Source organism: Watersipora subatra, chromosome 6 (assembly GCF_963576615.1).
Source record: "Watersipora subatra chromosome 6, tzWatSuba1.1, whole genome shotgun sequence".
In the NCBI taxonomy this organism is placed as follows: domain Eukaryota; kingdom Metazoa; phylum Bryozoa; class Gymnolaemata; order Cheilostomatida; family Watersiporidae; genus Watersipora; species Watersipora subatra.
Genome location: NC_088713.1, coordinates 20,020,358 through 20,035,198, shown reverse-complemented (window position 1 = coordinate 20,035,198; position 14,841 = coordinate 20,020,358). Strand labels below are relative to the sequence as shown.

The window sequence follows — 14,841 nt, the reverse complement described above, 5'->3', positions numbered from 1 at the left end:
AACGGTGACAATATTGGGATACTATATTTATTTGACAACAAAATGAATTCAACAGATAAGTAAAATAACCACTATAGTTCATAATATTCGTAAATTTACAAGGTGCTTTATTCAGCATATTTGTTTGTTCGGGTGCCGTGTTCGGGTTAATCCCAACAGAGCTTCATCATTAAACCCCGCCCATATGAGCGCAGTCGGCTATCCTTTGGGGCTGTATATCATTGATTAGACCTTATGAGTCATTATGTCGGTTAAAACACTCATAGCAGTAAAGCTTGCTCTCACAGTTTTTATTACTAAGTTTAGCAATACAGACAATAGCTTACTCAAATTGGTCATTGGCAATGTGCCAAGCTAATGACAAAAAGCAGGCAGCAACATTACCTGCCACTGTTTACAAGTTGATTTTAATACACATTTGAAGCCAGGCTTTTTGCTAGTCTCTACTTTTATAAGCGTTGAGTCCATCCTCTGACCAAAGTCTGGCCATATATTCAGATGCACCCATGTTGAGCCAAACACTCTACCACTAAACCATGCAGCTACTTTACCACAGCTTAGAAACATTGTGCTTTTATTTGTTACCTGTCATAAACTCTCACACGATAATAATAATAATATTATTATTAATAAAAATAATAATAATTATTATAATAATGATGATGATCTGCAAGTTTGCTAGTAGTACCCAATAATAAAAGATTGGCAATTGTAATAAATATGTTCAAAGCTATTCTATAGTACACTATATCAGTATATAATATGACATAACTGTGAACTTACTTATCCTACTTGCCAATCTTCATTATTGTTTAGTTAGAATACGAATGGCTCATGCTTCACGTAGTGCGCATGAAATGCTAGAAGAAAGTATTGCTAAGGCTTCTCCAAAATGCTATGAATACGTGTGCAGCATATAACAAACTTAATTGGAAACAGCGCATACAAAAATTAATCAATATACCTTCATTTACCATAAATATACAATAAATGATGTATATATATTCATTAAAAATTAATTTTCTGTCCAAAAACTTTATACAAACGGTGCAGCGCCATTCCTTCCCCTAGTTTTACTATAATAAAAACTGTGTATCTTGGAAGAAAGGAGTGTTCAAGACCAGAGACTCTTACCTAAAGTCAGTGGTAAGGATTGAACCACTAACCTGTCCCTTGGTGCCAATCTGCCAACTGGTACACCTAAGCAATGATTATGTCATGCTAGGCATAACTTTATGTGGCGGTTATATTTGCCATTGTTGAAAAAAATGTTTGATGCATGCTACAATCTGCAACTACTCTGTGCAATAACAATACTCACCAATCAGTGAATTTTTAAGATATCAATTTCTTTCAACTTTGGTTAATTCTAATCTAGCTTTTATATATAAATGCATTCTCCTTATATAACTTTATGTATATACAATATATTTATGTGTTATGCTTATATAACTTTACATGTAACAATATCTCTATATGTGTTATCTGTTATATAAATTTGTCATCTCTTTCTTTGGTATGTGGTGATAAATAGATGTAACTACAGATGCCCTGCACAATTTATATGAACAGTACCTATTAATCAGTTACCTTATGTGATTAAACTCATGCATGTACATATAATATAGTATAATACCACGATATAGGCCAGTATTATAGTAGTACAGTATGTATATGTATATATATATATATATATATATATATATATATATATATATATATATATATATATATATATATATATATATATATAACCAGTTATGCTACCTGGTGTTGCCAGCGTGTTAAAAATCAGCTTATAAAAAATGAAAGGTAATGAGAGTTGCCTGCCACTTGCTATTAGCCTGACACAATGCCAATTGATAATTAGAGTAAGCTTACTAATAAGAGTTACTCCCAGACATTAGGCCATGACTGAAAGTGCTAGCCTATTTGCTCCCATATAGCGAAATATATCGCTTAGCAACTATGTCAAGCTCTGTGGCTTAGTTAGTAAAGCAGTCAAATTGGCGAATTGGAAGTTCTGGGATCAAATTCTCTGTGATACAAGTTCTTCATTTCAAGACTTCATTAGCTATAGTTAGACATAAACAAAGACGGCCAACTTTGAGGAATATATATATAAATATATAGTTACGTATAGTATAATATAATACAGCAAACTTTAGTGTAATATAGCATAAAGTGATATAAAATGGCATCATATAATATGCTATAGTGAGACATTGTATAATTACTTGAAAGAAAGAGGTATCAAAACAAGCTCAGACTACAATACAAAGATGTAGCAAAAAGCTGGTTGACACTATATTGCCATATCTCAGCGTTGAGGTTTTGATATCAAACCCTCTGCGATGCAGATTTTTCATTGCTAGATTTTAATTGCTATAAACGAACACAGGGTTCCACAAAATGATGAGCTTTTATAGTTATATACATGAATAAACAACAGCTTTCGAGGCTGGTTCACACTACATCACCGTGTTTCGGCGTTGATGACACAATACTTTGGTGAATGTCGGCGATAACAATGTTCACACTATTACAAGCCAATCCACATTTGCATCAGCAAATATTCCGTAACGTAATGTTCTCATTTTTCTTTTGAATTTTTCGCGTAGAAACCTCTGTTTTTGCATGCTTGAAAAAATACTAGTTCCGTAGTGGCTATCATAGACGGAAAGTATCAGCAACTGCAAATTACTGTCGCCAAAATTGCTTTCATTGTACAGGAGGTCGTTGACGCCCGGCGTAATATCAGAAAAGTTTAATAGAAGCAAACTTTTGCGACACATTCACATTAATGTTATCGGTCTACGATTCACATAATCGATGATGAACTCCAAAATAAAAGTGCTGACATACAGCGATATAGTGTGAACCAGCCTTGATGGTTTGTTCAACTAACCTTTGAAGGTTTTTTTCTTTTCATCTATTAATAATAATATACTTGTATATAAATCTCAATGTTCATCTTTTCGTAAAACCCTGTGTCGAGTTCTAGCGATTAAAGTCTAGCAATGAAAAATCCGTATTGCAGAGGTTTTGATCTCGGAACCTCAACGCCCTTATATGGAAATATAGTGTGAATCAGCCTTCAGTATAACATTAACTAGAGTACCCTGAACTCAAGCAGATGTCAATGGAAGACGCAAAACAGAGCTGCATGGAAATAAACATCAAAGCGTAAACCATAATCATTGCCAAAACAACAGACCGCAAGAGATATAGAGAGCGGAATGAGAAATAGTGCAAAATAATTGAATGTAATTTATTTACTTACAAAGAGCCAATAGATATTGAACTTGAACAGTTGGAAAAGTAGAATTGCAATATGAGTAAAGCTTGAAACAGCCTCATGGCTTTGCTTGAAAGTTGCCCTGAAGCACGTTCTCAGCAGGATTTCTACAGCAGTAATCATTCCATGCACAAGCTCACTAGTGTAGATTTTAATAAGGCCATATAATCATTCAATTCATATTTGATCGATTAATTAATAAGTCAATTCGTAATTATTTTGTTTCAGAGACAGTGTGAGAACTGATCCAATTTGGTATTTAAGAGCAAAACACACCAATTCAATTCTTTAGATATTTTAGTTTCAATCAATTGGTTCAATTCAATTCAATTTTTCCTGATAGACAAAATCAATTCTCTAACAATTTTTACAAATAAACTGAAATGTGGCAAGTTATCAAGATAACAAATAACTACAATAACTAACTTAACTACTCGTCCATACCTCAGCCTCTCCACTGGTTGAATAGCAAATATTAACTCATTCCATACAAATTGTATTGCTTGTTCCGACGGAACTCATACCTTAAATCTTTTGCTGATGTAAACTTAGTATTTTCATTGCAAAAGTTGAGGCTTTTTATGCAGCTATGATTTTAAGTTTTTTTAGAATCAGCAAAGTATTCTGCACAAGAATCAATTTACTTAAAAAATTTAATACTTAATATTCTTTTAATTTAGTGAAATAGTTGCAAAAGAAAACCACTATCATTTTTGCAGTTTACTAAAACACGGACAGATATTTTCTAATATAAAAATTTAGTTATCAGAAATATCTACATAAACACCTACAGTGTTGAAAGATTTTATTAGCATAAATACGTTTAGGTTTTTGTTTAAAATTTCTTTTTCATCCTTCCTAAACCATATTAAAAAAATTGAAAACTGCGACATTATGCTGTGAATTGTGAACAAAAAACTAATTCATTGTTAGCAAAATGTTAACCCAATATCCTGAACTTTTTGTGGCAGACTTTGGAGTGGGTCTGTTAACTTTGTGACCCGTGATCTATTTTTTGTATAGGTATTATGGCAAACTGTTGTGAAGGCTTTCCATAGCAAAACAGTTGAACACCCACTAACGTTTAATATCTAGAAAACGTTAAAGCTCGAAATTTTGTTTACTTTGGTTTGCGTTCAGTTCATAAATGTAAAATTTTCCCGTTAGCTTTTGTCCCTGACCATCAGAGCATTAAATCATAGTTACTCACAGATTAGTACAAGTAACTTACTGAAGCAGCCCTGTTACTAATAATAGATCATTTGATTCAATTGTCAAATGCAGCCCTGCTGCCGTCAGATCACTGAAAACTTTGAGTTTCTTTTACTTGGAAAACTTCTGTTTGAAGTTTTACTTTTCATAAGAATGCGAGCTATGCAGGTATTTCAGAGATGCTCTGAAAAATCGTATGTCATTAAACCCTGTTGCATAGCATAGTTATATAATGAATTGGGTTTAAACTTTAAGTTATTTAAATTCGATAATTTACAAGTCAAATAGTTTGAATTTAATTATTTTAGGTTAGAATTTAAAATAATTTAGTTTGAATAATTTAACTAGCAATAGATTTGCGAAATTTAAAAAAGATGGTGTCACTTCAAGATTGATCAGTTATGTCATTCCACAAATCCAAATTCCTAGTCAAGAGTTAACCTCTGTTGACCTTAGTTGACCTCTTTTGACCTCTGTGGACTTCTGTTGACCTCTGTGCTTTCTTATGATACGCTTTTTTATAATTTTAATCATTTAATTAGGTATAATTTCTAAACAAAAAGGGTTTTTTAGCTTATTTCTTAAAAATAATAAAAAGTACCAAAGTTATTCAATCAAATTAAATAAATAGATAATAGATGGGGGATTATTAAAAGAAAAGGTGTGCTGGAAGCTAGCCAGATTAGCCAGGCTGAACCCATCAACAATTAACCAGCTGGCTGAGCTACACCCGGGCAGCTGGATGCACGATCAGCCAAGTTTGAGAAGGCAAAGCCTACCACAGAGCCTAAGATAAAAAGGAGCGCACATTAGTCATTGATTTTTAAGTATTAATGCTTGTAACATAAACATGTGCTATGTTATCACATATTTAGTTACAAATATATGTATCGTATTACTGCTACTACTCTTGATTATTGCAAGTACTTTTAGGTTAAAGTTGACGGCAGTTGGGGAAGTACTTAGACTTTCAATCAGATCAAGTTATAAACTAGCCAAGAAGTATGTTCCTTTACATGCAACGATATTTTCAAAATAGTTGTTACAGGTTTTTAAGAAATTGGGTAGCGGTGCATCCTAAGTCGGTACAACGCGCATACAACTCATGCCCAACGCACATACAAGGCACCTGCAATGCACAAACATTCTGGATACAACGCGCATACACTACCATCACACACATACAACAGTCAATAGAAAATGAAAAGAATACTTTGTGCAATGTTTTTGACATGTTTTATTAACAGACTATAAATATAAAGAGAATAGTGAATAATAATATAATATTATTACTATTATTATTATTACACAATAATACTAATAATTTAAAACGCATACAATGCGCATGCGTTGTATGCGCATTGTACCAACCTAAGAAGTACGGCTACCGAATTTTTTTTGTATCAGGTAAATTGAAAGAAGTTGAAAACCTGTAAATGTCATGCAAAGATTTAAAGGACTTAAACTATGAAACATCTTGGAGCCTTTGGATGTGCTAACTAAGTGCATTTATTGTTTGAGAATCAATAATTTACCAGCTTTTTCTTTAGCTTTTGAAAGTTTTACCTTGTACTCTCGAGTGATTAGGCTTTCAAACTGAGATAGTTAGGGCAAAACACCAACAGTTTTAGAGACATTTTTTTAAGACTCCTTAAATGTTTGGCAAAAACTCATTAGTGTTACTTTGTGTATTTGCGCCAAGCAACAACATTGAAGATTTGAGTAAATCTCTTGTTGCACACACACCTAGTCTTATGTAGGCCTTTCTTTATAGAAGTGCATGGTAAAGCAATTCTAGACTCTTTTGATTGTCTTCCAGTCATCCAAGCCAGAACAAAATAATTTTTAATTTGTGATCTGCTTACTATGATAATCATATAATTATCTTTTCACACATCCAGTCATAACTCTTTTAGCTTAAATATTTTTATAAGGCTCTGATCACTGAACCAAATTATTATGTAAGATTTGGCAAAACTTTAGCAATCATCGTATATTGCTGATTTTTTTCCAAATGTTTGTAGTCATGCATTTATACTGGTTTTGTTGCTGACATAATACACCCATTATAAACTGGCATGTTGTTTGTCTGACAATGACATGTTAATCATCTGACAATAGTGTGGTAGTAATCTCACAGTGTAACAACTGATGATGCTAATGCTGCCGCTAAAGTTGATTACAAAAAGAAGTCAAGCAAAGCCCTTTCCCACATGATGCTTTCTGTCAGTGATAGTCTTACTTATCTCACCAGTGAATGTGAAAACCCAGCAGTTGTGTGGAACAAGCTGAGAGCTCACTTGAAATTTGTTACATTGGCGAGTTAATTATTTTTCAAAAAATGGTACTTTAGGATAGTTATGAATGAACTTTCATCAATTGAAGACCACCTATGTCACATATAAGCTATAACGATAAACTTGCAACTATTAATGCTAAGGTTAACAAAAAAGATCAGGTTGTGTCGCCACTTGGAAGCCTCTTGAAAAGCTTCTTGACGGTAGTAAAATACCACTACATTCGGGAGGTGATTGAAGCTGGTGAAGTCTGCATCGAGTTTTGTTTGACAACTGATAATATCGCTGCCACGTGATTAATTTTTTAAACTTAAAGACATGTTGGGTTTAAGCTAGTTAATTGCCTGACCAGTCAAGATTAGTTTTAGTATACACAAAACTATAATTATCATTTTTTTGTTTCTCGTTGATTACGATCATTATAATTTTATGCAACTCAAATTGGTCGTTGGTTCAACCATGTAACTGAGTGGGAGTATTGAAATTATAACAGGTTCATGGTCTTGGTACTGCTTTCTCGTTGTGCTTTCTGGTAGCTTGTTGCTTATCGGTACCCGTAGTTTTTTCATATAAAGCTTTCTCTTTGTCCCCAAATGTCAAGATGAACGCAGCTAATAAAGTTGCTGTCAATAAACTGAATGTTCAAACTTTATAAAAAAAGACACTAAAAACATGATAAATACCATTCCAGAGCAACAGTAGATAAAATGGGAACAGCTTCTGCCCTAAAAAAATATTTGTTTCTGTTTGCGTGGCACTTTTTCAAGATTTCCTTAAATTTGTAAATTATAGGTTATTATTATGTTAATGGTTTTATTTTTTTTCATGTATCAGGAAAAACTATTATTAAGCAATTTCAGTTCTTAATGCAGCAAAAAGAATTAGTGGGCAAATATTTTGTAGCATATCAAAAAATCTAAAGTCAGTGTAACACACCAAAATAATATAGCTTTTGTCAGTTTGCAAGACTACTTCAATATAATAAATGCAACAGTTGTTTCATTGCATAGTTTGGTGATATGCTGCACAACTCTGCACTACCCTGCACAACAATTCACTACCCTGCACAACTATGCACTACCCTGTACAACTCTGCACTACCCTGCACAACTCTCCCCTACCCTGAACAACTTTTCACTACACTGCACAACTTTTTACTACCCTGCACAGATATGCACTACACTGCAAAACTCTTTACTACCCTGCGTAGTTTTGCGATACCCTACACAGCTTTACACTACCTTGCATAATGCTGCACTACTCTGAACAGCTTTGCGCTACCCTGCGCAAATCTGCATTATCATGCGCAATTCTGCACTACTCTGCACAGCTCTGCATTATTCTGCACAACTCTGCACTGCCCTGCTGCAGCACTGCTCTGTACCACCATGAACAACTCTGAACTACTCTGCACAGCTCTGCATTATTCTGCACAGCTCTGCACTACCCTGCACAGCTCTGTACTACCCTGCACAACTCTGAACTAATCTGCACAGCGCTGCATTAATCTGCACAACTCTGCACTACCCTGCACTGCTCTGCATTATTCTGCACAAATCTGCACTACCCTGCACTGCTCTGTACTACCCTGCACAACTCTGAACTACTCTGCACTGCTCTGTACCACCCTGCACAACTCTGAACTACTCTGCACAGCTCTGTATTATTATGCACAACTCTGCACTACCCTGCACTGCTCTGTACTACCATGAACAGCTCTGCACTACCCTGCACAGCTTTGCACTACCCTGCAAAGCTCTGCACTACCCTGAAAAACTCTGAACAACCCTGTACAACACTGCATTACTCTACGCAAGTCTGCCCAACTCTGCACAATTTTGCATTTTTGTGCAACGATCTTGCACAACCTACATATATGTCAATTCTGCCCTGCTAGCACAACTCTGTGCCCTTTTTGCACAGCTTCTGCACTACCCTGCTCAACTTTGCACAATCCTGTATAACTCTGCACTACCCTGCACAACTCTGCACTACCCTGCACAATTCTGCACTACCCTGCTCAAATTTGCACAATCCTGTATAACTCTGCAATACTTTGTGCAACAATGGTTTAAAGTTGTATGATGTTACACAGCTATGCACTTTATTTAGCAGTTTTGCATCATATTTTGCAAGCTATTACAACATTCCTCACTCTACACAACTCTACACTTTGCACAAATGGCTTGCACAAGCCTTTGTACATTGACCTTACTTGATAACCACCAAACCCTTACAGCTGACATGGTGTCAGCTGTAAGGGTTCGATGATAAAAACTAATAGGTGGGAAAGCCACCAATTGCAAATACATGTAATTGTTTCGCTCGCTAATTTGCAAAGAATTTTTTGTAGAAATACAATGTATGAGCAGGCTGCTTGACTGAATTATAGTACAGGTGCGAGTAGTTGTGTTGAAGCAGTTACAGTGCAATGTCATGCTATCAGATTGTGTTACAACATTTAGCCAAAGCCATTGTTCAAATCTATGATGTAAAATTGTAGGTAAAATTCTCAACGAATAACTTTTGTGCGAGCAATAGTGCAAAATAAATAGACATTCTTATGATAGAAAGCTAGAATGAGAAGTCATAGTGCAGGATTGTAAAGCTGGTCTAACATGCTTTTGAAGGTTTGGTTCATACTGCAAATGTGCCGGGTAGTTGTACAAGAGGTTATTTTCATGTAATGCATATGGATATCAAGTAAGAACAACATACAGGGACTTGTGCAGGTTGTTTGTGCAAAGTGTAGAGCTGTGTTATAAAATGGCAGATGTCTCAACCTCACATTTACATATTTAGAATGAAACAAAAATGGCACTAAGTTTACTGAAAAGCAGGGATGTATAGAATATATAAAAAAAGTTATTGGAAGGTCGTTCTAAGAAGAGTCTAATGTTTTTACATGGCAGCAACATGTAAAAAAAGACTCACTTCATGATCTTTGATGTTTTTCCTGCCTCTTTTCCGCTACTTTGGTGGGTAAGTGAAATGAGCAAATGTTCTTTTAGATAAATGGCATTACAATATGTATTTTATGCAAAAGTGAAAGGAAATGCAAATGAGTTGTTACAAATAGAACAAGAGCTTTTGATGCTATAATGCAGGGGCGTCCTTAGGGCATCCTTGTCCCTGTTTTATAGACAAGCGAAAACAATATTAACTCTAGTATTTCTGGCCTAGTAGTATTTGTCCTGAAATGCCCAAGCAGTATTACAACTAATTTTAGAGATGAAATTTCCAAACTTTTGAAAACCATGGAAATTTTGTAACTTTGTAAAACTAGTCAAAGTTGCTCTGCAGTTTCATTGTTAAGCATCGCTTTTGTAAAAGCTTGTTTAGATATCTAAATCACTACACGGCGAAGGTTAATATCAACCATTTGACAATATGACATAAATAGCTCTACTGGCTCAGAAAACTTTTGTTGATTTTATTAGAAAATATTGGTATTTTTTATCATTGTTTTTGATGTTTGAGTTGATCTGACGGTCAGGATGCTTCAAGACTAAAATCGACCAAACTTGATTACAGTTAAAACAATCAAATCAAACGAAAGTGTGATTATGACGTATATAATCATGCAAAGAGATTGACAAAATAGAAACTCGTAGCGCTGTAGCTTTACTGCAATAACCTATATAAATAATGCAATGATAACAACTAATAAAATAAATTTCCATGTTTTTTTAGCATTTTCAATGCGATCAAGTTTTGCTGATTTCAATCATAAAAACATTTTGGTAGTCACACCAACTCAAACATGCAAACATAAAAAAATGCAAATGGTAGGAAAATAACGATACTTCATGATAAAATTCACTAAACTTTGTGCCAGTTGATCTGTTGGATTTAAATAGCATTTTTCTCAACATAGTTATATAACAGTAGTGAAAGCTGACAAGCGAGACTTTTCAAACCATTGTCTCAAAACAACATAGCGGTATTACAAATTATGTAAGAACAGTTTCGTCAGCATGTTGAAGTTTTATCAAAACTCCCATAACAAAATATTTAACGAAATTTTTGCTAATGGCTTCCAGCTTTTTCTTGTCAACTGTAATCATAATTTTATAAGATTGAAGATTGCGATGTGATTCTCTGAGCATCTCACTTTTCAGATAAGAATTAAAACTATGCACTGTCTGCGTGAGAAGGTAAAATGACAATATATTAGTTCCTCGATTGTCTCAAATGGTCAGAACTGTGCAAATCTATCACAATGGCAAGAAACAAAAGGAGCACAACTAGCAAAATATTGTTCACAGCTGGCTGACTACCACAGATTTCTAAAGGGAATGTCACCATTAGCTATAAAGCTAAAATTCTGGAATAAAAATAAATAAACATTTTGGAATGAAATAAGATTAAGAAAAATAATCACGTTGACATGTAAGCAGCAACTAATCATTTATTTTGTAATCAATACTGTGTAAACAGGAAGTGTTTGTAAAGGTTCGGGTGTATTACTTTGGCAGGACGTTGCAGGTGAAGTTGCCGATGTAATTTCCAGCCGGCTTGTAATTGGCTACGACATATACCCTTCCTTTGGTATCTGCTGCTTTGCCGATACCCAGTTCTTTGCTGTCCTTCCAGACAACTTGAGTAAAGTGGCCTGAAGTGGAAAAAGAGAAAAAATCAGAAATACGTATGGAAGCGAGGTAAATTTGCTGGTTATTTTTAACTTTGTAAAATTTAGTAATAATAGCTGATTTGTTCAAATTTTTTGGCAAGCAAATGCCGTTCAGCTTTAAAAGGGGAATAAACTGTTTATGATCTACTACAAAGTAAGATAACTCCAATATTTTTAGGATTAAAGCCTTATGGCCTATAACTATGGTTTTGAACCTAAAATTGGATTTGTGCAAAATTTTAGCAGATTTCATCAAAACTTACTAGTATTTTTCTATCATTTGCGATTGTTTTTGATGTTTGATGTGATCTGACTGCCAGGATGTTTAAAGATTAAAATTAACAATATTTTATTAAAAAGCTTAGATCAAGTGAATGTGGGATTATGATCTTTAGCAGGAAGGAGACTGACAGAATAGAGACGTACAGGGCTGCAACTTGAACACAATTGCGAAGCAAAGTTTCAGTCATGAAAACTACATGTAAAAGTAAGTTATTTTAAAATTTATATTAACAGCACTGATTTTTGCTGTCAAATTTCAATTAGTATTTGTTTGCAACTACAGTTGATGCCGCTAAAACGCAAATAGTCTGTTACGACAGCGTTCATGTTATAATGTAGCTATTTTATGTTACAGAAACGGTAAAATACATGTAAATTGCCTAATCAGTAACAAGATTTTCGCAAACGCAGCCCTTTGGCTCTTCAGAATTTAATGAAAGTCTAGTAACTGCAAGATTATTGGATTGTATTGACAACTTCCTTTATTCATATCTATTATCACTTGGCTTAAGGTGCATGATTATGGTAATTATACCTTAAGAGAAATGCAAACCTTCAATGTCAGTTTAAATCAATTGTGTTTCAATACAGCCAAGTTATGGCGGAAAGAAAAACAATATGTATTTTGTTGTGTGACAGTCACTACTTACGAAAGTCAGCATATGTGACAATCAGTACTTGCGACAGTCAGTACTTGTGACAGCCAGTACTTGTGACAGTCAGTACTTGTGACAGTCAGTACTTGCGACAGTCAGTACTTGTGACAGCCAGCACTTGTGACAGTCAGCACCTGTGACATTCAGTACTTGTGACAGCCAGCACTTGTGACAGTCAGCACTTGTGACAGTCAGCACCTGTGACAGCCAGCACTTGTGACAGTCAGTACTTGTGACAGTCAGTACTTGCGACAGTCAGTACTTGTGACAGCCAGCACTTGTGACAGTCAGCACTTGTGACAGTCAGCACCTGTGACAGCCAGCACTTGTGACAGTCAGCACCTGTGACAGCCAGCACTTGTGACAGTTAGTACTTGTGACAGCCAGTACTTGTGACGGTCAGTACTTGTGACAGCCAGTACTTGCGACAGCCAGCACTTGTGACAGTCAGCACCTGTGACATTCAGTACTTGTGACAGCCAGCACTTGTGACAGTCAGTACTTGTGACAGTCAGCACTTGTGACAGTCAGCACCTGTGATAGCCAGCACTTGTGACAGTCAGCACTTGTGACAGTCAGCACCTGTGACATTCAGTACTTGTGACAGCCAGCACTTGTGACAGTCAGTACTTGTGACAGTCAGCACTTGTGACAGTCAGCACCTGTGACAGCCAGCACTTGTGACAGTCAGCACCTGTGACAGCCAGCACTTGTGACAATCAGTACTTGTGACAGCCAGCACTTGTGACAGTCAGCACTTGTGACAGTCAGCACCTGTGACAGCCAGCACTTGTGACAGTCAGTACTTGTGACAGTCAGTACTTGCGACAGTCAGTACTTGTGACAGCCAGCACTTGTGACAGTCAGCACTTGTGACAGTCAGCACCTGTGACAGCCAGCACTTGTGACAGTCAGCACCTGTGACAGCCAGCACTTGTGACAGTCAGTACTTGTGACAGCCAGCACATGTGACAGTCAGTACTTGTGACAGTCAGCATTTGTGACAGTCCGCACCTGTGACAGCCAGCACTTGTGACAGTCAGCACCTGTGACAGCCAGCACTTGTGACAGTCAGTACTTGTGACAGCCAGTACTTGTGACGGTCAGTACTTGCGACAGTCAGTACTTGCGACAGCCAGCTCTTGTGACAGTCAGCACCTGTGACATTCAGTACTTGTGACAGCCAGCACTTGTGACAGTCAGTACTTGTGACAGTCAGCACTTGTGACAGTCAGCACCTGTGACATTCAGTACTTGTGACAGCCAGCACTTGTGACAGTCAGTACTTGTGACAGTCAGCACTTGTGACAGTCAGCACCTGTGACAGCCAGCACTTGTGACAGTCAGCACCTGTGACAGCCAGCACTTGTGACAGTCAGTACTTGTGACAGCCAGCACTTGTGACAGTCAGTACTTGTGACAGCCAGCACTTGTGACAGTCAGCACCTGTGACAGCCAGCACTTGTGACAGTCAGTACTTGTGACAGCCAGCACATGTGACAGTCAGAATCATTGACAATTTATGTATATACATGTACGTAATATATATCATTATTTCTATGCATCTAGAATTATGCTCTCCTGATTTTAACTAAATCATTGAGTTGCGCTTTCATGCTCTGTTTTGAGATGAACTTTACTACAGCAAACATGTTTACTAGTTTGAGCAGCTTATGCTTAAAAGTTCCAAGAAACCCGTTTGTTGCGAGTAGTCAGAAAATACAAAGCGCAGAATATACAATCTATATACGATATATATACTATATATATATTTCTATATATATACTATATATATATATAAGTATGCCCGTATGTATGCATTCTGGCTATAGATCTTAAATTTTTGGAATAAAGAATTTGCACCGAAGAAGATTTGATCCTTGACACTCCCGTTCACAAATCCAGCCCCATACCCATACCTTTTAGGCCACAAAGATTGATTTCTTTGCTAACTGATATATGTCGGTATATGGGAGCAAATACCCAACGGCTTTGTGTAGGACACAGAGTAATGGCATAACGTCACGCGAAGATGTTTGCTCTCATTATTTCCACTGGCAATCTGCTAGGCTAATAGCAAGTGGCACACAACTCTCATTACTTTTCATTGTTTATAAATTGATTTTTATTACCCGGGCAACACCGGCTAGCACAGCTTGTGCTAAATACAAAAGAAATTACCAGTTTTTCCAGCATGGTTTTTCCCTCCATAATCATAAGCAGACTCCTCACTGTACCATTGTTGGGTAACTTCTTCTCCTGTAAAGAGTATCACAACAGAGAATGGCAGGAAGTGACCCAAAAACACACCAAAGATGAAATATTTTTACAAACAGATTTTAATAAAAAAGAAAAAGGAATTAGACCAATACTAAAAACTTGATTTTCATAACTAAAATAAATTAGCGTTAGGGAGAGTTTCATTTTTTTAAACTTGAAACAAATAATTGTTTATAATGTGGT

General features: G+C 36.0%; 1 protein-coding gene across 3 annotated transcripts in view; it reads right to left on the bottom strand.

Annotated features, from left to right (window-relative positions):
* Nucleotides 1-10,957: 10,957 nt before the first annotated feature.
* The window catches only part of LOC137398562 (uncharacterized), a 36,052-nt gene continuing 32,168 nt past the window's right edge, over nt 10,958-14,841 (bottom strand). For all 3 annotated transcript variants that reach the window (XM_068084697.1, XM_068084699.1, XM_068084700.1), the window contains exons 10-11: nt 14,560-14,637; nt 10,958-11,422 (exon numbers count right to left, since the gene is read on the bottom strand). In XM_068084697.1, coding sequence (XP_067940798.1) covers nt 11,274-11,422; nt 14,560-14,637 — 227 coding nt within the window. In that variant the 3' untranslated portion in view covers nt 10,958-11,273. The remainder of the gene's footprint in view (nt 11,423-14,559; nt 14,638-14,841) is intronic.